The following is a 24773-nucleotide window of genomic DNA, read 5'->3' as shown; positions in this document are numbered from 1 at the left end:
CAGAAAAAAGCAAATTTTTCCTATGAGTACCTAGCTAACTGTAGCCCTCTTTCATAGCAGATAAATTTCTCATCTTTTTGTTCAAGCATAAGTGACAGTTCAAAATGTCCTGAAATAATCTTTTCAAAGAGGGAAATATGATGAACACTTCAAAATATGGCTCATGTCCAAGTCTGCCATAAATAAATGGGGATTTTAGCATGTGTTTGTGAACTCGTTTTGAAAAAGCAGTACAAAAAATACATTTTTCCATGTGATTTCAGAGCACCAATGTAAGAGAGTCCCTTTTGGATTTAGAAGTGAACCTGACAGCATTTTTCCAGGATTGCATCATATGTTTCACTCGCATTTTCACATCCTGTGTTAGACCACATGCATGCGTGTCAACAAGAGAAGATTGTAAAAGAAGTGTGACTGCGGAATTGTTTTCCTGATACTTGATAGGAGTAATTGTGGCCACTGCTGCTTCAAAGCAACTGTGGTTATACTACACTACGTCAACAAAAGTCAGTTTTGCCATGTGGAAACCTAATTATTTCAGAATCATCTGTTAGAAAGCACTTTTGAAATAGTCAGGAAGTTTATACTACTCAGTAAAAAATATTTGTGCATGAAACCTTTCTTGAATAAAAGCTTTCATGTGTTTTAGTTTGAGCAGTACAGTGGCAGTTTTGGAAATATTAAAAAAGTAGACTTCTGTTTATGAGGTGGTAGGAAAATTTAGTGGGTGATTAGAAAATATGAGTATTTCCCTATGATTTGTGTGATAAACTTGGTAGGGCTATTACTGAATAGAAAGGAGGGTGGGATTTTTTTCTGTTCTCTTCAGCAAGACCCTAATCTTGTGGGAAATGGGATGAAGCTTTGATATATTTCAGTGAGTTCATGTAATGTCAGGGATATTTGTCTGTGTAGTATTTGCTCCAGGAAATGGCTTGAAGCTTTTGTGGTCTTTTTGGTTGTTAAATTATGTAGTTGTTTGCAACAATGTCTTGTTTTTACATGTGGTTGTTTGTTGCTTCTGAGCTGTATAGGACATCTTAATTAACCAATTAATTGTTAATCAAACATTTTTGCTGTCACTATGAAACTAAAGAATATCACAGATTTGCTTTTGATGTTCTGTACCTAGGCTCTTACTATTTGCTGTAACTCTTACTACCAAAAATGTGCTTTTGAAAGACACTGTAATTCTTATAACTGTATAGGTATGTTGCAAGTTCCATGAATGTCTACACTTCATAGTGAAGCTAGATTAAATGATGTGCTTAAAAGTCTTAGTTATCAAGACATAGAATTGTAATTTCTGGATAGTCATGTGTATGAAATTTCAGGTGATTACTGACACACAAACAATCTGTTCTGAATTGCTCTTCTTGAAAGAAACTCTATATTCATTCACTGCAATATACATAAATCAAAAGATACAAAATATTTAGAACCAGATTTATTAATATGTTGTTAGTACTGGGGAGCAACAGTGACCCAAAGGGTCACTAGGGGTTTTCTGCACTCCTGCCGGGCATTGCATGCCTTCCCAGTGACCCCGTAAAAGAGGCAGTATAGGTTCTCCCTGCTATCTCCTCACTTCTAGCTGCTTTTGTACTGTTGAAGGCTCTGTGCAACACAACATGTCTTGGTCTCCAGGACCAGTGCTGGAGACTTGCTCATGCTGCTGGGCTCAGGGCCAAGGAGAGCAGATGGGTTGTGCCCATACTGAGCCCAAATCTCCACTGATTGCCAGATGGCAGCCACCAGTCTTACACACAAGAATTTCTTGTGTTGTTTGGGTTTTTGTTTGGTAAGGATTTTTTGTTGTTTTGGGGTTTTTATTTTTTCAGTTGTTCTAAGGTAATCTAAGTGGTTTATTACAGACTTCCAGAACAATGTGCAATATCCTTAGCAGAACTTCAAAGAATATAGGGTATTTATTGTGGTTGTGTCAGCACAAAGCTGTTTGAAGAATTTTCTAGAGCTGGAGAGCTTTGTGGAAGCAAACCAACCCAGTGTGAAGTCACCAGCCCTTCTGAGCTGTTCCTGGAATTAGAAACAGGGTTTTTTTTCTTGGAGAAGACTCACTTGTTTTCTGCAAAGGCAAGCCTGAGAACAAAATAACACATGGACACTGCAGAAAAATACAGAGATGAGAACTGAAGAGGGAACTGATAGGTGACATGATGTGACACTGCAGGTCTGCTCTTACACATAAAGTGACTGTACCCTTATCTCCTTTCCATTCTCTCTGAAGTTCTTATGCACAAGTCTGCAAGTGCCAGGAATACTGGAGCTGGCTTCTTGGCATCTTGTTCCTGTCACAGTGCTGTTCATCTACAGTAGATCATCCAGAATTTGTGCTTTTAATTTGACATAATACATCAAAAAATACAAAGATTATAGTAGTGTCAGATATAGTTTATTTGGTCCCCTTATGTTGACTGTTAACTCAGGTGATTCAACATCCATGCATCACTTCAGATACTCTGGTTCAAGCAGAGATGATACGGGAAAATAATTTCATTCTGTTTGATTTTCATGCTGTTAAAGCAGTTTAGAGCTGCTGGTAATTTCATTCAGTGAGAATATGATAAAGTATGATGTATGTACAGTGGATGATGAAATGGCACTTCTTTGCATGTACTGACAAGATGGAGTTACTTATAAACTACCGAGTAGTTTCTCAATCCACTGAAACACTAGAAACTGCATATTAGTTGTCTAGACCTGAGGGAATCAAAATACCTTAATAATCATGACTAGTCTCCACTGGGACCCTGACCTGCACTCTGCCTATGTCCCAGAACCACCCTTTTGTCTCTGCTTCTCTTCTTGCCAGACCTGTGTTGTGCACAGACCATCTCCAGCCTGGCTGCCTGCTTGCTGGGTTTCATGGCTAGGACCTCAGTGTCTGCTGCAGCCCTGAGTTCAGCCTTGTCTTCTGCTGTTTCTGACTTGGCTTCCCTGGACACACTGGAACTGACTTGGCTCTTCCTCTTCTAACAGAGCAATTGTCTAAAGCTCTTATGTTCCCAGCATTGCCTTATTGCGATGCTCTGGGACTGCACCATTGCCAGTGAGGGCTGCCACCGCCTGTGCTGAGGTCACCCTTTGACCCTGGATTATCTTCCCTCATAGAGTAGCTCAGCTCTTGCTGCTATTTCCCATTTTGCTTTGTGCTGATCCAATATCACTGCCCACTTTGCTTGTTCGTCTTTTAGACTGAAAGAGGTAAAGTCAGGTTGAACCTTACCTTGAAAAATTTGAAGAAGGAACTTCTTTAAGGTTTCTGCAATCTTATGTATAGGATTTTAGTGAAAAATCATGAATTGGAAGTCCTGTTTTGACAGCTTTCCTCTGCAGCCTGGACTAGCTGACCTTCCAACAGGCTGTCAAAGACTTGTGTGACTCCTTTTAAAAGAAGTGGGTATACTTTTAAGACTATTAGATTTGTCCAGTTAAAATCTCTTGGGAAAGGACGTAGGGAGAGACAAAGATAGACAAATTCTGCATTAACTTCTTCCTAAAGATTAAGTCAACAAGAGGAAGTCAATGGGAGAAAGAGTCTGTAGAGTATAAATATTTGCCTAAGAAGAAATACTCATTGTTTCTTTGAAGAAATTAATGTGACGTGAAAGGAGTGCTAGCCTAAAAATATGTCTAGTGCTTACAGGTTTTTATTAACTTTTTTTAAGAAGAGAGAGAAAAAAAATCACTGATCTGTGAGGAACTGAGCTTTTTTTTCCACTTTTTTCCCCCTTTTTTTCCCTCCAGAAAAATAGAAATGGGGCAGAGATAATTTTTTAAAACTTCATTGTTCTCTGATCCATAAGATTGTTCCATATCTAGAGCTCCATGAAATAATTAATCTTTTGTATGTTTTTTATTTATTCTGGATTAAAGAATAGCTGTTTTTAATTCTCTGCTTCTACTTGCTTTCCCCTCCTTGTTCCAGGATGGTCGAGGAGGTGATATGGTATCTGTGACATAATGTTTACCCAGATTTTTGTTTAAAAGACCATGCAAAATTGGTTGGTGTTTTATATAAATTATAGAAAAGTATTAATATCTTCTTGAAAATGGTTAGAAACATAAGTTAATTTTTCCAAAACAAGGAAACGTAAATTGTGTAATTGGAGTAAAACTCATGGGGAAATGAAAGCTAGATGGTGGTTTGAGGAATAGATTTAAATACATAAATCTCTGAGACATATTTATATATCTAAGACAATCTGAAAGTCTCTGTGACATACTGACAAGTGTTTATAGTGTTTATTCCTGCTGTTGTTCTATTTTCTGTTTTTATTTGGCTTATTGGGTTGGTAGCAGTGAGTAGCTCTGTGCATGTAGACATATTCTGCCATTACATTGCTGCTGTCATATGTATAATATAATATAATATTTAAATTTCTTCTAAGCTGTGTTTAATATTGATATTATTCTGCTAGAGGCTGTTGTAAGGGGAAGCCTACTCCTGTGTCTTTCTGCCCCCGCCCCCCCCCCCGATTTCCAGTAATTTTAAGCTAGGAATGAGTACACACCATATTTTCAGTTTTCTACATCTTAGCTCACTTTTGATTGAGTAATTACTGACTCCAGAACAGAAGTAAACATTCCATAAATCAGTATTGGAAAAAGAGTGCATTCAAATCAACTTAAGGTCTGAATTCCTCCATGTTTTAGACATTCCTAAAGTTACATAGCAACAATGTTTCATTTTGTGTCTTCACTTGGCCATGTATCACAGCTATTTTTTATTTGAGGAAAACAAGCCTTAAGTGAGAACTAAATGCTAGGGGCTTCTTTTTTATGTGTTTCAATAAATGTACCAATGCAGGCAGCAGGATTGCTGTGGTAATTACTCTGTTTGGTACAGATATTGATGCTGTATCTGTAGCATCCTGTCTGATAGTGAAATTATGTAAATGAAACTACTCTTGTAGAGTGAGAGCCTGTCTCTATAGACCTTGACTTTGTACTTACTAGATTTATGGTCCTGTGTTGTCCACTGGGGGCTTCTGTGTGTTGTTAAACAGGAGACAGGGACCTTTCTGAAGTGTCTGTAGTCTTTGGGCCTCAAGACCCATTCTTTTACACTGTGATTGCCTCCTAACATAGAACTGAAAGTAATTCAGCCTTAATTGTGAGAAAGTTCAGTCCCTAGTTTAAAGTCTGTCTTTATAATTTTTTTCCTTTTTAATTCAGTGTACTGGACCAAACACTGAATCCAAAGCTTAATATTCCTAAGAAGTAGCTAATATTGGTTCAGATCTCAATCTCATTGCGTGGACTTTTGGAAAGACTTTTTGGTTGAGAACTTCATGCTGTTAAATTCACTTCTCATGCTTCTTTGGTTAGAATTCTTTAATGACCAAGGAAATAAGTTGGTAGGAGTTAGTAAACTTGCATAGTGATTTCATAATACTTAAGTATTTTGCTGGCATATATCATTTAGCTAAATAAAAAATTTCTGTTTTTCAGACCTTACCAGTTCGGAAAATTCCATGCAAAGCCAATGCTCCTTCAGGGTCTTTTTTTGCACGGGACAACACAGCAAATTTCTTATCCTGGTGCAGAGATGTAGGTGTGGATGATACCTGCCTGTTTGAATCAGAAGGTTTGGGTATGTATTTTCTTATTCTCTATGTAGTAGTTTGTAATTTAAAATAACTTTTCCTTTGTGTTTAGCCTTGAAAGACAGAAATGAATCTGTGTTTGACTGTGTTAATTCTGCTTGTCTGTAGAATGAACAAAGAAAGTACACATAAGATAATACTCATTTAAGTCAATTTTAAGAGGAACTTAAATGAGAGAAAAATCTTGCTGTATTCGTTCACACAAATGATTTTTCACCCTACGCATATTTTTCTGAGCATGGAATGCTGTTCCTTAGTTCAATGTGTAAGATGGTGCTTTTCTGTTTTGGGAGAGTAGGATACAAGTGCATGTGCAGTTCTGTCTGCAGACATTTGGATATTTGTGGAGATTTAATGAATTCCACAGGAGGCTAGAAGATACAAAGTTTTTCTGTTTCCTATGCTGACCATTTTTTCCAGCTGGTTCCCTTGTGCAGTTCTGGACAAAAATTGTCCAATACTACTGCTTCAGGGTGTTTCATGAAAATAATTTTACTGCTTAGGAAATCACTGTTCTAATACTACATATTCTTTGTTGTTTTAATTCTTTTCTCTTCAAAGGAAAACTTATGAATCTTGACTTCAGAGTTTCATAAATCTCATGAGATGAAGAAACTCCAATATTTGTTATCTGAAATCGGATAAAAGTGTAAAGCAGTCAGGGTGACAGATGAGTCTCTGTGGAAGACAAATGAACACACTGTTCTGCATGAAGAAGCTTCTTTGTTCTGTTGCTCAAATAGCCTTTGCCCTGTTGAAGCTCTTACATGTGTTATGACTGATCTGTTCCTATTCTTTTACAGTCTGGTTCTACTTCTGTAGTCTAGCACAAATATTTCTGAGAGAGTTTTTCATTTGTCTGTTCTTTTATCCTGGGAGATTTTTTAAATTACACTATTTTATATGTCTGGGAGAAAATGCTTGGTCAAGGACAGATCAGTATCTCAAAGGTGACAAATAGTAAGTTGAATATATGTATTGGCTCTGTTTTGTTAATTAAATCTTTAAGATGAAATTCTTATTTGATATGGTAAATCATGTGGAAGGTGAACAATAATTGTAGTTTCAATGATTTGAAATGGTGAAGAATTTGGACTTTACCTAGGACCAAGAAGCTTGTAAACACCAGGAGATGCAGACCTCCAATGCCTGAGATAGGCAGAAGAACCTCTGGTTAATGGAATACTTAAAGGTATTTGAAGTTTGTATTGCTATGGTAAGCCCAGCCATTTGCCATTGTTCCACAAATTTATTGTGCATTTTTGAGAAACTAGATCTGTTTAGAGATTAAATTTGCATAGCTGGAATACTGGCATTTCCTGATAAGTTAATATTCACACATAAATAGTGCCTTGCCTGCCATAGTAAAACACAGAGTGTAAATACACCTGAAAAAGTGTGTTTCAGCAGACTTCCTCACTCAGAAAACTGAATTGAAATATGACTGAGTGCACAAATCTGTACTCCATTTTGTTTGATTAGTGACTGATTTTTCTTCACTCATTGAAAACTAGGTTCTGTTTTTTCTTCCCTTCTTATATAATGGGCTAGTAGAAGAGATTTCTGGTGCTTGAAATAGGATTAGGACTTGATAATATTTTGACCCATTTTTATGAACTTGAGAAGGAGGTGGTAATCATGCCATTAAAAAAAGTAAAACCAGTAGCTATCATTCTCCCTCAATTTAAAGTAACTTGAAGTTTTGCTTTCTTTTGAGATTTTCCTAATACATTAGAGATAATGATAAATGTTAACAGTTGCCAACCTAAAGCTTTTATGTTCCTCTCTCTCCCACAAATCACTTCACCAATGCATAGGAAGCAAAAATTCATCCAAGGTAAGTAATATCAAAGATTCTTTTCAAAGTAGTGAGAAATGGTGTGAATAACATGCCTTTGCACTTCCTCATTGAATTCTGTATTTTTTATGATTAATAGTGGTGAAATTATGGTTAGAGAGGTAACTGTTTTCTGTATTTTCTTCTGTTTTTCCCCACGGCTAACAAACTCAGTAAATAGGTGTGTAAATTGTTAGTGATAAAGGAGCTTTTTTCTGTCTGTACTGAAGAACCTTATTGTATCAATTTTCTCAATTGCATGGATTTTTTATCTACATTTTTTAACTGTTGTTCTGTCTGTTTTATAGCATGCAAATACTGTGTTGTTTAATTAATGGCACATGTTATATTTTCATCATACTACTGTATCATATAAAACATTCCTGAGGTCTTTTTCTGGCAAATATGTGTTCTAGAATTGTAAGACTGATTTTGAAGATTTTGTGCACTGAAATATTTGAACAATGGATTTATGGCACTACTGATTTTAAAAAAAACCCTACCAAGTATATTAGAGATCAGCAAAATTAATTTTGTACTAGCTAAGAAATTGTTAATTGCTATTACTTCTCATTACTTAAAAATACTATCTCATTGTTATGACTTATGAAGAAGTATATGAAACAATGCAAGTGTAACTGCACACAGATGCATCCCAGCACTTCCAACTATTTTGCACTGAGGCTGAAGTGGTATGAAGGTATTTCTCATTAGAATGGAGCCGTCTGAAACAGAGACTAGAGCAGACAGGGGTAGTCCATGCCTGATGAGTGTGCAGGTAAGTGATGCTAATGGGAAACTTGAGTATTCTTAGAGGCTTGCTTCTGCAAAGGGTTAACATTTCAGGGCTGTTCCAGACAAGCAGGTGAGCAGATCTGTTTGTGTCATTTTGCTCTTGTCCTTCACTTGTGAACTAATTTAGCAATTCATGTAATTATTTAAAGTTAAGCACAGTTTCAAATTCTGTGTTGGATTTAGGCTATTCAGCTGAGCTAAACAAGGAAACAAGACTGAAGTCTTCAAAATAAATAGAAGGAAATGTAACTAGAATGAAATATAGAGGTGCTTGATATACCAGTAGATGTGATAGTTCTGTCTAATTACTAATTACTTTAAATATTGGAAGACATCAGTAGAGAGATCAAAAATTTGAATACTTGCACTGCTAATTTGTTAGTAGTCTGTAATATGATGTAGTTTGTCTTGCTGAATGTTACCATGCTTTAACATAGGTTAAAATGCAAACAAATTGTAAACACAGTTTTCTGTTAAGAGTTTTTAACACAGCCAGAGCTGAGTGGTAGCAATTTATCTCTAAGTGCAGAGACATGGCAGGGAAGTCTCCGAGTTAATGCCTTTGCAAAGAACAGGTGTCTGGCATACTTGATGCATGAGATGCAGCTCATACATGAACATCTGTAGAAATTATAGCAACATGGTACACAGGGATAATCTTGAGTGCTGCAAAACAGAGGGACACCATGTGTACTCCCTGCACACATTGCCAAATTTAGCATGCTTGTCATATTTTTTATTTTTAAAGTTGGTGTAATTAAATAAGGAATTAGCTTTGTTAATACCAAAAATTATGATCCAAAATCCAAATTTTGATAATCTGTGCAAATCTTGAGGTACAGCATCATTGAACAGTCTTCTTAGATGTATCAGACATGTGGAACTCTAAATATAATGTGCTAACTCTTTGCAGTGTAAGGGTATTAGAACTGCCTTTAACTCCTCTGTTCCCATAAATATACCTTGTAAATTTCCCTGTACAGATTTTAGAGCAGCAGATCCCCACAGTTATGGTAATTTTATTTATGGAAGCATTCTAGGTGGAGATATTTGTAATTTTGCTTATGCCTGAAGAGTATAATACTCAAAGAAAACTCTTCTTGGACAAATAAGAATGGTAAGATTTTCTGTGATTACTTTAGTTAAGTGAACATAAAGCATAAGTTCTGAACTCTTTGTGCTAATGGAGTGTTGTTGGATGATTATAGGATTTGGAACCAGTGAATTTTCTGCATCTCTTCCATGATAAAGTCTACCCGGCAAGAAAAGGGTTTGCCACTGAGTGTGCCAGCATGCTGATATGTCATTTGTTTTGGGAGGTGTTGGATGCTGTTGATGGTTAATGTTTTGCACTTGTATATCCTATGCAGCTGTACACATAGTATGTGACATGGACTTCTGTTGATGCAACAGATTGATGAGAGTTTCATGGACAGGTTTCCTAAATAAAACCATTTAGTATTTTAGTGGAAATAATAAACTGAAACACAAAGACCTCTGATCTCTCTTCTCATATTGTTGATTTAAAGGTTATTTTAAAAAATACTCAAATGTTGCTTGCTTAAAAATATTTTATACATGGGGTAAATTTTTTTTAATGATTACTGTAGTTTATCTGATTCATATAAAAAGATCTGATCATATAAAAAGATGCAAGTTTTTGCTGTTCTTTTATACTGATAAATCTACATATTGTAATGCCATGTTAAAATTTACATGAAGTTGCATCAGAGTAAGATTTTGTCCCATCTTTCACAACTCTTTACTAAACTACTCATAATATTACTGAATATGTCTCATTTTGAGGACTGTAGAAGCATCCTGGACTCTTTGTTGTTACCATTGGATTTGCATGTGGAACTAATGAATTTCAGTGAATTATTAATGTTTAGATGATCTCTATATTCCTTCTAGATGAATTCTTTACTGTCTTTGGATCTAGTATGTTTGACACCTTAATTGTTTTGAGACTTCCTTAAGTGATTGAGCTGAAATGGGGCAGGGAGTGTGGGGGAAGCACAAGTGTGTCATAGCATAACTGAAGCAAAAGCAAGGGTAAGTTTGACATAAGTTAACACCATATTGACAAAGCAATGTTGAGGTTTTTTTTAAGCACAAAAAGCCTTCTGTAGGATCAGAATAAAAAATGAAAGAAAAAGTGAGAGACAATAAGAAGAAGAATCAAAGGACCAACCTTTTGGAAAACTTTCCCAAAACTAGTGTGAGTTCTGGTAGCAATTGGAAGCCTGTGATAATAAATACTAAGGCACTTGGTAAAACTCTTCACTGCTAGTGGGCTAAGGAATGCTTTAGAAATAGAAATCATATTACTTTTTATAATTCAGCCGTGCCTGATATCTTAATCTTTAAAACAAAAAAAAAGTTTATGTTAGAAGGAAGACTGACTTCATTAAAAATGGCTTATAAAAGTGTTAGGAGCCAAGATTTGAACTTGGCAGGAAGTTTTGAGAAATTTCTTTCTGTATAGCGATTATTCTACTGTTTTTCTATTAATTTATTACTATATTAATTTATTAGTAGATAATATGTGGATATTCTACTAATTTAAAACAAACACAAACTTACAAACAAAACTAAACCCCTGAATGTTATTGTGAACTCTCAGTTTAAACATGTTCAGTAAACACATGGACTCCTAGTGCATTGTGTGTTCTGTCTCCTCACAGTCCCAGGTTCTAATAGTGGTGAAAGCATAGGCTGCTTCTTCTTTGCTTCTCCTGGTAGCATCCAGGCACTGAGCTAGGGAGCACTGGGGAAGGGACCGGTGAAGGATGCAAAAGTGTGGAGAACATTAGGTAGGAAAGAAATGGAAATACATGGGATATGCATAAAGGTTGACTGAACAAAAGAGGAATACCTATAAAAAGAGAACTGGACACCAGTAAGATGGGAACAGTATGAAGAAATGTTATTGCCAGAGAGAAGCAGGGGTAAAAAGTTCCAGGACCTGAAGAGGTATTATTGTTAACAAAGAGTGGCTTCAGGTAGGATGTAAAGATGCAGGCAATGAGGACAGCAAATAAGAAGCATTTAAAGAGATGAGATGAAAAGCAAAAAGGCGGGACACCTAATATAAGCCAGACTTGTTTGCACTATTTCTCTATCTTCCCATTGCATTGTTGTCAAGCAAATGCCATCAATGAGATTCTCTAGAAAGATGAATATTTCCATTCATTTTATGCATAAAATAGCATTTATTGGTTTCTGAAGTCCCCATATGCATATGCTGTATAGTCCTCAGGAATGCTAATATTTTCTTGTTAGAAGTACTGTCATATGAGATGACCTGATGTTTGTTTTTGTGGTTGGTTATTGCCTGCACACGTCTTCATCCTCTAACAATGATTACACTATGTCACATTGTTCAGTGTGAAATGCATGAAATGTGTCTAGATTATCTTGAGTCAGACTTGCTATAAGTCTATAAATCTTGTTTGGGTATATAATTTTTAATTTTTTATTTGTATATTCTTCTAGCTATATTTATGGAACTTTTTGCAAATAGTAATAGCTGAAACTGTCTTTTTCCTCCATTCCAAAGTCATTCAAATGTGTATATGTATGAATTGCAATTGACTCTCTTTGACTATTCCAAACCCAGTTTATTCCACTTATATTTTGGGGGATGCCTTACTTCTTACAGTCAAGTTTTATTTTGGGGCTGTCACAACCAGTTTAAAACCAAAATAGAATAATACACTTCTAGGGTCTTGAATGTAACACTTTAAAAATACTAATTACTAGTAAAACTTAAATAAATTAAATAAAAAATAAGTTTAAAAATTATATAAATATTTAATTTAATTACTGTGTTGTAGGAAGGAAGAATATTGAAAATAGCTGAATGTCCAAGTGTTCATCATTTATATTCTTAGTAACAAATGGCTGAAGAATAAATATAAAATAATAATAATAAATATTTTAAATATAAAATAATAAAAATAAATATATTTTCTAGTGCAGTGCCTGTTTAATTTTCATGCTCTGCAGTTTCACTTCTGGAAATATATTTGCATGAGGTTAGAGGATAAATGCATACCTCTCAAAGGGCTACACAGACACTAGGAAAGGATAATTGGAATGAGCATTCAACTCACCTCACTTACCTTATTCATGTCAGTGGAGATCCAAGTCACAGAAACTGGAGGTCTACCTCTGGCCATTAGTTACCTAGAGATATTCAGGTCTGTGGATTCCCCTTTTGGGTCTCATGCATAAAACAGAGTAATTGCTTTCAGAGCTTTAACTAGACATTAAAGTATCTTTTTCAGGTATGGTATTTTTCTTCAAGCATTTGAGTTAGGTGAGTCTTTAGATTACCAAAAGTTTATATAGCTCATGCCTTGACCTTAAATCATTAAAAACAAATTTAATTTGATGCTATTCAGTTTTTTCTGATTCATACAAATAGTCACACAATTACTTTTTGAGCTCAATTAAATCTGAAGTGTCAGGTGCAAATTTTTTAATTAGTGTGGAAGGTTTTAAAACCTGATTTTTACTCACAACATAAGGTCTTTAATAGGTATTTCTGAAGAGTAGATTACAATGTACTCATAATTACTTTTTTCTTCTATTTTTCCTTTCTTCTTCTTGGAGTTTTGGGGAGTGGATTATGCAAACAGCCACAGACCTTTCTTCATGTATTGTTTTTGGTTTTTGCTTATATACTTTGCTAAACTTATTTACAGCAGAACATTACCTATCCTGAGTTGTGGGGGGAAAAATATGTTGGTTTATGTTGGTATTTCATAATTGTTATAAAGGTTCTTGCTAATAGATTCCTTTGGGCAGGTGAGAGTGAAACCACACTGAATGACTAGTGTTTTGTGTATATATATATATATATATATATATATATGGCACATTTATTTTAGATCAGTTTGGTTGTAGCCATTTTGGTTATTATCATCTATAGAAATGCAGCAATATAAAAGTATGAAGATACCACTTAAGAAAATATAGAGGGAAAAGAGAGAAAGGATAAGAATAGAGAGTGAACTGAGACTTAATTGCTTAATTGTTGCAATTTCTGTGTCTCTTGGTTGAAGTGATGGTCACAGTCTTGATCCATCAAGGGTGGGGTAGGCCTATGAAGCATCAGGTTCAATGGGTTAGTATACCATCACATTCAGGTGAGAACATCTGCAGTACCGCTCCTGAGGCAAGGATTTTTCACAGTCTGTTGCAACACTGTGGATCACATGCAGTCCTCTGGTGGAAGGCCTCAGATATTAGTCTGGGCACACTTTGTGGGACTTGGATGGCTTATGACACCTAAAGCATGACAAGTGCCTCTCACATCAGCATAGCTGAGCCAGTTATGCCCCAGCAGAAGGGATGTATGCCTTCAGGCCTATGTGGAAGTGTGAGTGTACCTTCCACGGAGGGGAGTTCTATGCCTGAGCCAGTTATATAAGGGAGGACATTGTCCATTGCCATGGTAAGAAGCACTATTCCCACTTGGCAGGATCTGCTTCTTATGAGCCTTTTCCCTTATTTGTCTCAAAACACAGCTTGTTGCTAAACACGGTTTTGGTTTGGTCATCTTCTGGGGGTGGGGGCACACCCCCTCTTGTGCCTGGACTGCTCCTATGCAGTTGAGATATTTGACCACCACACACCAAAAACTCTCCTCTTCTCCTTCCAATAGAGAGTGCAAACCTGGCCTCAGCAAAGCACCTTTTCACCTACTGCTTTTGCAAATGGATAGTTGGGACATTAACCCCTAACATTTCAGTCTCTCACAATAATGAGAAGATCATGCTGTATCCCATCTACTTCTGAATAATAAAAAAACTATTCTATGTGGAATCCAGGCATGCAGACTTGCATTATATATATGTATAAAGAATAAACTTTTTGTCTGTTTGGGATTTTTATGCTGTGAAGAACTGATTCCTGAAGTATTCTAATTTCATGTTTACTTTAAGAGTAGATGTGAAAAAAATTCAGGACCTAATTTGTAGTGAGGTATATCCTTGTTAATGCAACTTTGTTATTTTTTAAATTTAAATCGGCTGAGAAAAATAGTGATCTAAAGGATATGAATTCTCTTAGTTTGTAGAAAGAAAAGGGTCACTCTAATGTTATTATTTTTTACTTTCTATACTAATTAAAGTGTTGTGACGGATCTCTTGATTATTTTTAAATAGTTATGAACAGCTTGCAGATTACCAATTACCTCAGATAGTTATTTAGTAATTTAGATAACTAAACTTCTGAACTGTATGAACTCAGAACCACTCATCAATCCCATCCTTTTTATTCCAGTAAAACTCTACTGCAAGCCAAAGAAAACAACCTTTTATCGGAGTCAAGAGTTACAGATGTTGATGATTAGGTTCCATTCCATCACTAAGATCTTTAAAATAGCTTTTATTTATCAATGTTTTTCATATTCATTTTGCTCTTCTAGTACTCCACAAGCAGCCAAGAGAAGTGTGCCTTTGTTTGCTGGAACTTGGAAGAATTGCAGCAAGGTAAATATATTTAAAGGTAAAAAATATTTAAAGAATGATGAAATATTTGCATTCTTGACTGCAGGGCTATTGACAGCCGTATTAAATCAGTACATCTTAAGCTAACTTTTGTGCTTATTGAGTTCAAATAGAAGTTCGTCTTGATGTCACTCTTGTGGGCAGTTGTTAACAAATATTACAAAATCTCTGTACCTCAATGAAGAAATCTGTCCTTGTATTAAGAGAGGAAGGGTTTGAGAAATTTCTTTTTTCTATAAAACTTTAAGACGTTTCTCCTTCCAAAGTCAGATCTCTCTATAAACAACTGCAATTTAATTAAGTTTTCTGGTAATAAGTTGATCTTCACATGACCTAAATCCGATTCTAGCTGTGCTGGACCATCAATACATTGTAATGTTATCTTTGACATCAAGACAAAGACTTTCACTAAACAATCAAAATTATAGTAGCTAGAATGTGATTTTCCCCCTTTTTGCAGATGCAAATTTAACCAGCATAATGTGTAAGACTTACTAAAAAATACATGAGCAGCAGCACTACTGCCTAGTCTTGCATGAAAATTGTAGTTGAATTCATCGATGTGTGTCAAGTTGGAGTGCCTTGCTATTCAGATAATTTCATTGATTTCAGAAGAATTCCTTGTGGCAACAACTGAGGTGAAAGAGACCCCTGTTTATTCCTGTTTAAGAACTAGTATTGACTGTGTTAAAATTCTATCATGTGTATTCATATTTTGTGAATGAACTCACATGGAAAATTAGAAATTTGTCTAATGGCAAGTTTCAGAAAAACCCATGCTCTCAGTGTAAGCTTGTATAGGAACAGAAATGACCAAAAAAATAGTGATTTCAGGTTTTCAATTATTTTATTATCTCTAGAACTTTGGTTCAAATGGCAAATTGTTTTAACTTCCCACAGAGAAGTATTTTGATCTGCAGGTACATAATGAAATTAATCTTAATGAATCTTAATTTACTGGAGCAAACCAACTTTCAAGTGCTTTCAAGACCAGCATGGAGATAGACCTACAAAGACCCTATGCCTGGGGCATAACTATCAGGGGTATCTGCCCCAGCTGGTGAATTTATAGTATCCAACTTCCTCCAGTAATGCATGTTTGTCATTAGGCAGTGTTGGATTCTGCTAAAGTTGATTGAGTTAGATTAATCTCATTTTGCAGTGAGATTTGATGTCTCAATAGATCTACAAGAGAATGAAAATAGAATCTTATTCTTTATATTTGTCTTAAGCTTCCATGTCTCAGATGCTTTCTATTCCAGACATGAAAAGTACTGAACAAGTAAATAAGCCACGTTTTCATTTATTATGCATATCTATCCCTTTTCCCTTAAATATTTGCATTTTATTTTTTATTTCTAATACATGAATATTATCATATATCATTAATGATTATATATTGTGTTTCTGTATTCAAGTTTCTTTATTTTAATTTTATTTATAAATTAGGGGTCAGATGACATGTCTGTCTACTTTTCCCTGCTCTAGTATCTCTTCAAAAACAAACTCCCATTTATAATCTCATACACTTCCAAAGTACACAAAAACTGAAGTCGAATGTCAGGTTGATACAATTGAAAACCAAATATATGATGCCTATTTTGCCTGTGCTCTGGTAAACTAGAGCTGTATGGATAAAAAATTATAGTTGCCTTCATTAAGTGTAGGAAAGAGCACATTAAAGTGCTCTTTCCTACACTTAACATCACATTAAAGTGATGTTGCTGTGCAGCTTTAAACAAGAGAGAAGTCAGATGTATGCTTTGTAAAGCAAACCAGGTCTGTTGGCAGTCTTAGGGATCTGCTTTCCAGAACAGGAGCTGCAGAGATCTTTGAAAAAGTACCTCAGTCTGTTTTTAAAGAACAAAAAGAGTAAGAGACACTGAGTAATTTTAGAAGCAAAAAGATACGTTCAAAGTGGCTTATTCATCACAAGAACTCAGCTTTTGGTACACTGCCCAGCTAGATTACTGTTTGTCTTCAGGGTCTGTAACTCCTGTAAGTCAAACTAAGCTTTTCATTTAATGCAAATAGACTTGTGATTGAGGCACAAGTGAGGAAGAATGAGGATTGCTTGAGGAAGAGTTAAATTGAACTCTATTCTGCTGAACTTGAACTTGTATTCAACAGATGCTCTGTGGAGGAGGGGAGACAGGTGATAATTTACCTTTGCTTTCGTAATGCTTTTTATCTCAGTGTCCTCTTAGGCAAATTAGGAACATATGATCTTGATGGATGGACTGCACAGTGAGTGGGAAACTGGTGTGACCACTTAGTTCAAAGAGTAGCAATTCAAAGATATTAATAGAAGTACAGTTGCCTGATAAATTATCCTGAATTTCAGTTTTTTATGAAAACAAAGTTCTGAGATCATCTGCAAAACTTCCTTTTTCACTGGCAGATGTTACATTGATACATTGAGATTTATGAGAGAGGGAAGTATCCTGCAGGATGGAATTGACCACTGACAATGCACAGGACTATTGCAGTGAGTTGCACAGGTCAAACATTCTCCCTAAGTATTTGAAAGTCAGAGATTGTACAATGAAAAACAGCTAAATTATTTTTTTTCACAAAGAACGAAGTTCTTGGGTTATTGTTAAACTCTGCAGGGTTAAATGACCCTTACAGATCTTTTGGAATTACTGTTGAGCAATATCAAGGTCTTTCTGCTATTCTATTCAATTTTACCTTGATAAAAATGGAAAGTTGTGCTCTAAGTCTAACAGAGATCATGTTACAGTCTAATGCTGCTTCACATGTAGTTGTGAGAAACCAGCCTAGAAAGGAGCAGAAAAGAAAATGCTCAGCATATCTTCCCAGAATTTTCACCTCTACCTCTCTCAGAAAATATGTGGTTTTTACAATTTCAGCTTTCTAGCGTGTGGAAAATGTGTGTGTGTGCCTCTGTGCGTGTGTGCCTGTGTGTGGCCATCTTTGTTGATTTTATTTTTCAACTTTTCATCAGAGGAATTCACAGCACTGGAAGTACAAGCAACTTTAAAAATCTGTCACAAGCACAAAACGTAGAAACTATGAAAAGCAGTAGAAGCAAAGAAGCAACATTTCTTACAGTGGAAGAGTTTTATTTGATGAGTAAGGGTGTTTGCAGGAGTAGGCTTAGAGCCCAGTGGGAATTAAATTATTTACTTCCTGTCAGCATCTGGAGACAGACAGGAAGTAAATAGATTGTATGTAAGTGCTTGCTTCAATGTTGGCTGGCTTTTCATTAGGCAGTCTGCACCAGTTAGAAGCCTCTATAAGCACAAATTTTGTTCTTGGTTTGATTTCTATTAATTTACTAGGCAGCAGTATGACTAAATTAAATGTTATCGGAAAAACGCAAAAGCCTAGTATATGCGCTTATGTCTTTTCTCTGTACACTTCTAAGATCATTATGGTATTTAGCTTAAGTTTTCACGATGTATATTTGTTACTGCTTAATATTTTAGTGTCCATATCTTTAACTAGGTTAAGTCAGTATAATTCTGCATCTGGACTATGGACTTTCTGCTACAGAAGAAAATATGATTTAATTTGTGCAAGTAGTTTGCTATAAGAAGTCTACCTGGCATGATAACTTTTCCAAGCTGAAATTATTCTGTGATTCTGTGAAAGAGGGACTTTGTATGTTTTTCTGGGATTTGTTCATTGTTGGCAGATAAAAAAACCCCAAAAAACCAGAAGGGAATAATCAGTAATTAGGAAAATGGGATCCGCTTTTAGACTTCTGACTTCTGTCCAAGCTCTGGTGCTTGCTGTGAGATAGTTACTCAGTCACTTGTCATAAAGCTTTCAAAAGTTCTTTCACAAACAACCTTGCTCTTCAAGTGCTCTGTTTTGAGTTTATCCATGCTGAACTTGCATGTATTTTGTTTTAGCTGGAGCTATAAGTATGTTGCCACCGTAAACAGAGACCTGAAGACTGGCTGTCAAAAATCAATTAGTAAAAACACTAACCACTTCCAATGAGTAGTGGCCATGTCTCAGTTTACTTATCTATAAATTCAGTACAGTAGCTGAGACCAAGAAAACCCTTAATCCCTTTTAATTTCGATTTCTTTGAGAAATACTAACACAAAATATAAGTTGTCAAGTAATCTGAGAAGATGCTGTTTGGAAAGAAAAAAATAGAATAAAGCACAAATGTACTGAACTTGACTCTGTCCTGCATGGTATTGCAATTTTTGAGGTCTAGTGTTGTTCCTAAATTAATCACCAACATATATGATATCAGACAGAGAAGCTGAAAAAATACCTGTATTTCCTGTGAATTTGATTAACTGAGAGACTGCATCTAAATTATTTTTTTCAATTAATTTGAAATGATGGCGATAATATTTGGTGTGTTTTATAGATGTTTGTTAATGTGTGTATCATTCTGTTACTGCATACAAAGTAGAAATTCTTTCTACTGTATTGTTTTAAAATATAAAATACTTTATATGGACTAGTAATTTATTATTTGCATGTTTCCAAAAGATTTGGGGTGGAACCTCCTGGATTAATAAAATTGGAAAAAGAGATTGAACAAGAGGAAACACTTTCAGCTCCTCTTCCATCTCCTTCACCATCACCCACAAAGTCTCCTGGGAAAAAAAGCACAGGAAAACTGTTGGATGATGCTGTAAGTTGTGGGAGGAAGCTTCTTCCTATCTTGATTCTCATATGCACTTACATACAAAACACACACAGGCCTGAGTTTAACATCTTACTTTATTTTAAACATTTGTAGACTTACAGAGTTATTTGTTTAATGACCACAATTATTTATGTGTGAAGCTTTGGAAAAAAAGTCTGTGTAGGAGCTCTGCAGTTTAGCCTAGCTTTGTGCTTAGGACCACATTCCCTTCTTATTACTCTTTTACTCCTTCACCAACTCCCACTTGGTGCTTTGTCTGAGGAAGGACTGAGTCAGAACACAATTTGGCTCATACTGCCTTGTACTGAATGTTAACAAACACTTCTAAGATATTTCAGCCTAATTTTTATGCTGTTCTGCATGATTCTCACATATTAAAAAAACAAGCATTGTTTTCCTCATTGTTAGAATCTTGCTTTAATTTTCATTAAACTTGTTGCAGCATATCGAGTGTTCGTGTTTCTGGTGTGAACCCATAGGGGTTCATTTGCAATAGCTGGAATCAAATGAAAGGACACATTTTGAGACCATGAAGAGGTTAAACTGGGAAAGTACAAAGCTAGCCTGTAAAAAGAAGCAGTTACCATAGTAACTACTACATTGAAAGGTAGATGTGCCACCTGGGAGTTACAAAGCACTTCTTGAAAAATCCATGTGCCACTTTCCTGTTACAAAGAGCAGATGGAATGTAATGTTCATTCTTTTTATTGAAACACTTTTTTTATTTGATGCATATAATTACATTTAAAATTTTCTGGTTTGTATTTCTTCCTCAACTTTGCAAAAGCACTTGTGTTACAACAGAATTGAGAAAGAACAGTTATGTGTAGAGGGAGGCTGATGACTGCGTATCATGTAGAAATTGAACAGAGAATATGTAGGTTTTCTCTAACCACCTCCTTTAATTTAGAAAGCAGTATGGATAGAAACAGAATGGAATTCATCCAGCTAGATTCCTGACCTGCACTGCCCCAGACATTCACACCATAAAATAACAGTTGCTCATATAGTCCAGACAGAAAAGCCTGAGTTTAGCATCTTGGTTTATTTTAAACATCTGTAGACTTAAAGAGTTATTTGTTTTTTAAGACTTTAATTTGTTAGCTATTCTGAAGATACCCTTTCCTGGGCTTCAGACCAATTTTATAGGCCTTGGTTTGCAAACTGGATATGAAAATGTCTTTGGAATATTGTTTGAAGTGGACAAAATCTACAAGTTCCTATGGAATTTTGCATTGTTAGATGTTGACCTACTAAGTACGTACTTTGTCCAAGTAAACCACAGTGTTTGAAGATGCTGCACTTATTCTTGCTGTTCCTATGCAGAAGTGCAATTTGAATGTCAAGTAAGAGTTTCACAGCCAGATCTGCTCTTCTGATATTGATGCCTTTGCTACTTTCCCATCACTGAAAAGTACAAAATATACTTCTACTAAACATCACTGCCTCTGGTAGCACATGCCAGACCAAGGAAGCTGAAGTCAAGCTGATGCAGCTAATAACAAGCAGGAAACTGGTTTTCTTCTATTTTATCTCAGCCCTGATTTTTGGGGCTATGTAGTTAGGTTTGGCAATGATAGTGCGTTTGAGATACCTTTAAATTAACTTTGATTGAACTAGCCCTAACAAGGAGATCATAAGTGCAGTTGAAACTACTGGGGAGTGTCTTGGCATGAATTTTTAATCATGTAGCATACATGATACAGTATTTTATGTATGCTTTTTTCTAGGGTGTCAGTCTACAATTTTAAATAGGCAGGGCCTCTAACTGGTAAGGAAGATATCTCTATATTTATATATATTTAGAAGGCAGGATGCATCTTATGACATCTTCATTTTGCCTGTTAGCTGTATTAGCACTTTGAACTGATTCATCATAAAATACTGAGAATACATTTACAAAAGTTTGATGCTAAATTTCATGTAACAAACTGCTTGACTTCAGATAAAGAGTGCAAATTTGATACTGAACTGTGGGACATTTTTAACTCAGCCACTAAATCATTGCTATTGGAAGCACCATAGGGTGCTTTCTGGGGTTACGGAAATGTTAAGAAGTCTGAGTAAAATACCATCAATTAAGACTTAAATTATATATTGTGACAAGTGTCTTACTGAATGTTTTGCTATCCATGCTCTTTTAAACCGTTCCTATTAATAACGTCTTGTTTTATAGGTTAAACATATTTCTGAAGATCCACCATGTAAATGCCCTAATAAGTTCTGTGTGGAACGTCTTTCACAGGGAAGATACAGAGTTGGAGAGAAGATCCTTTTTATTAGGGTAAAGATTTTATTTTCACTTTTTTATTTTTACTTTGTTTTTACTTCACTGCTACCTTCCACTTTGAATACTTCACTGATTAACAGGAAAAAATATTTTCTGGTTAACCAGAACTGACTCATTTTATGACACAACTGGAGAATAAATAGCCTACGGTGTGTCAACTGACTCAAGGAATTACTAGTATGTGATAAATATCCTTCTGAGTTTAGGTCATTGGATTTGCTCTCTCTTGAATCAATTGCAACCAAAAGAAAAGTCTTCAGAAATGGACCTGGTGATTCTCAGTTTGGCTTGAAGGAATATCCACTGCATTAAAACAACTTTTCTTCTACTGTGTTTTGACTGGTATTATTAAACAGGTCAGGAAACAGATCAGAGGCTTCATGATCATTGAATTGCCTGGTCATGACTAAGACACACTGGTAAAACAGCATGAGCAAACCATTAAGATCCATAGTACTTAATTTGATTAACAGATATTTCCAAACCCAGAGCTGTATTTCAGACTTTGTATGTAGAGTATTAACTCCCATAGCACAAAGTTAATCAGTATCAATATTTGCTAATATTATTATATGACTGAATTTAGCGCATCTATACTTTCAAAGCTTAATTCTTCTGATCCACTTAATCTTCTTTATATATGTCTATGGGAATAATAATTGAAAATATGCTAATCTTATTATGTAGTTGTATGTTAAGAATCTGATTCATACTACACTTCTCTCCATCTTCCTCTCCACATGTACAACTCTTGAATATTGACTTGACACAGTGATGGGTCTTGCTCTCAAATAACTGTTATCCCTATTTTGCTAAAGGCACATAACTGTGACCTGATAAAACTGAGCACTTGTAAACAGAAGAAGTCAGAGGGACTCCTTCTTACCTGCAGAAGTCAAGTTCCTGTTTCAACAAAATACCAGAGTGCTTATTCATTCATAAATTTCTGCTTAATTTAACTTACAGTGAAGTCAATGAAGCCAGGTAAGGTTTGGGTTTTCTCAGGAGTGTGAAGTTGGGAACATGTATAAGTACTGTGCTGAATAAGTATTAAGAACTCCTAATTAATTCAGTTACAGATCATAAAGAAGAAGAAATAAGGGATTTGTTAAATCTCACAGCTAGTTTGAGATTTAACATGCTAGTATAAAGGATTAATAGCTTTTCTGGTTTGTAGCCAGTGAGACTTTTTTTTTAATTCTGCAGTATATTTAGGTAATAGCTTTATTACTAGTTTCAAACCACTTTGAAAAATGTAATGGTTATTAACCAAAGACCTCAGAAATCTGGCACAGTTTAACATCTACATTTTCTTCCTTTTGGTTTTCATTTTAAAAACAGTATCAAAGTATTTTTAATCTTTTAATTTTAAGAAACTTGAATTCTGCGAGAATGGTGAGTATCAAATTTCCTTTTGCTGGTTTTTTAGTTATGCAGTCTAGTCCAAGCCACATTTCATTCCAAATTTGCAAACAAAACATCCTTTTCATATCACACTTCTGCATTCCAGGTTGAATTTTGCAAAAAAAAAAAATAACAGTAATATAGATTAGGTATTAAACAGCAGTATTAAAGACCATTCCTAGAAAACTTGTATCAGTGGAAACTTGCCATGCATTTCAGTGGGAATAAGTTCATGTTCCTAGGTTTTAGAAGTCAGTTGTCTTTTGGTTTAGGTTAGTTTGAACTTCATTTCGGAGCACTTCACTGGATCACAGTGAGTTTTTACTCTTCACTCTACATGTTCATGTGTATATAACTAGATTTATTAGCCCTTCTTTGGAATCCTTTAGACACTTGTGGAAAAGCACATTTAAGATGTGTAGCTGATTTTTAATTTTACTGGTATTTGAGACTCTGTTTGATGGCACTGAGGTAGTTCCTCCTATGCTGTATATTCTTTACACAGCGTGACACAGTCAAGTACATGCCGTTTTTACAGCCCAATGTGTTCCAGTTGAATTGAGATAAACTCTTTTGTTGTTTTAAGATGTCTCAGTATATCCACTACTGTATTAGCCTATTAGCTTTTTCCAGTAACCACTATAGAATTTAAAACCTCTATAATTTCAGTGATGCTACAAGTATGCCATGTGGTAGAAGTTAAAACCTATTAATTGATGGTTAAGATTATTTTTTCAGAACTTATTTAGTAATATAAAATTAATATATAATATCTGTAATTTTTTTTCTAATTCTGCAATTCTGTTAGGGAAAAAAACCCAAACCAACATACAAACCAGAGAAGAAAGTGTCCCCAGTTCCTCTTTTTATTAATTTATGTCTATATATGAGATAAATGAACAAGGAACAGCAAAGCAAAGTAAAACATGGCAGAGCATAGATTTCATGCAAAAAAATCACAGAAACACATATCTCAATTTAAAGTAATTCTAAGGAAAGGAAACCCTTTGGAATATGTAGCAAAAAGCACAGGAGTAATGGTCCCATTAAAATTAATTTTTTTTTTTAACATTGGAAAATATTTAAATTCCTAATAGAAGTTTTAAATACGTGAATTAAAGGAAATTATTAAACTTCATTAAAACATTAAGAGACTTAAATCTCCTGATAAAATTGCATGCCCCAAAAGCAGGTTTTTATGCATGAAGTGGTTCCATAATGCATAAACTGAATATGATTAACATAATGTTGTGGTGGCTTAGATGCTAAATATTTTTTTTCAATAAAAATTTATCTGCTTGTAGATTGTCTTTCTTTCCTTCCTTCCAAATAGGATGATTCTAAATTCCACTTACACAGAAAAGATGGAAGACATGTTTTATAGTAAAGGATTATATTTATAAGTCAAAATAAATGACCATCTTATTTAAAACTGAAACATTGGTTTACAATTAGTGAGATGTGTGCAACATACAACGAATCATTTGCTGTTTCACTCTCCTACCATCCTACCATTATGCTTTAGTCTTTCAAAATGGAACTGAAAGAATAAGTCTGTTTTTCAAAATAAAGAATAACATGGAAACTTGTACAAATACTTGGTTTATGAATTAGGAAAAAGAGTCACAGAGTTTGAAGTGCTTGCTTCTTGCAG

At 35.1% G+C, this 24773-nt stretch overlaps 1 protein-coding gene across 9 annotated transcripts in view; it reads left to right on the top strand.

Moving 5' to 3' along the window:
* The window catches only part of GAS2 (growth arrest specific 2), a 51360-nt gene extending 28111 nt beyond the window's left edge, over positions 1 to 23249 (top strand). For all 9 annotated transcript variants that reach the window (XM_033515212.1, XM_033515210.1, XM_033515209.1 and 6 more), the window contains 5 exons: positions 5476 to 5617; positions 14702 to 14765; positions 19266 to 19410; positions 21602 to 21709; positions 22534 to 23249. In XM_033515212.1, coding sequence (XP_033371103.1) covers positions 5476 to 5617; positions 14702 to 14765; positions 19266 to 19410; positions 21602 to 21709; positions 22534 to 22674 — 600 coding nt within the window. In that variant the 3' untranslated portion in view covers positions 22675 to 23249. The remainder of the gene's footprint in view (positions 1 to 5475; positions 5618 to 14701; positions 14766 to 19265; positions 19411 to 21601; positions 21710 to 22533) is intronic.
* The last annotated feature ends 1524 nt before the right edge of the window (positions 23250 to 24773 follow it).

This window comes from Parus major, chromosome 5 (assembly GCF_001522545.3).
Source record: "Parus major isolate Abel chromosome 5, Parus_major1.1, whole genome shotgun sequence".
Lineage (NCBI taxonomy): Eukaryota > Metazoa > Chordata > Aves > Passeriformes > Paridae > Parus > Parus major.
This window is presented reverse-complemented; position numbering and strand designations above follow the sequence as displayed.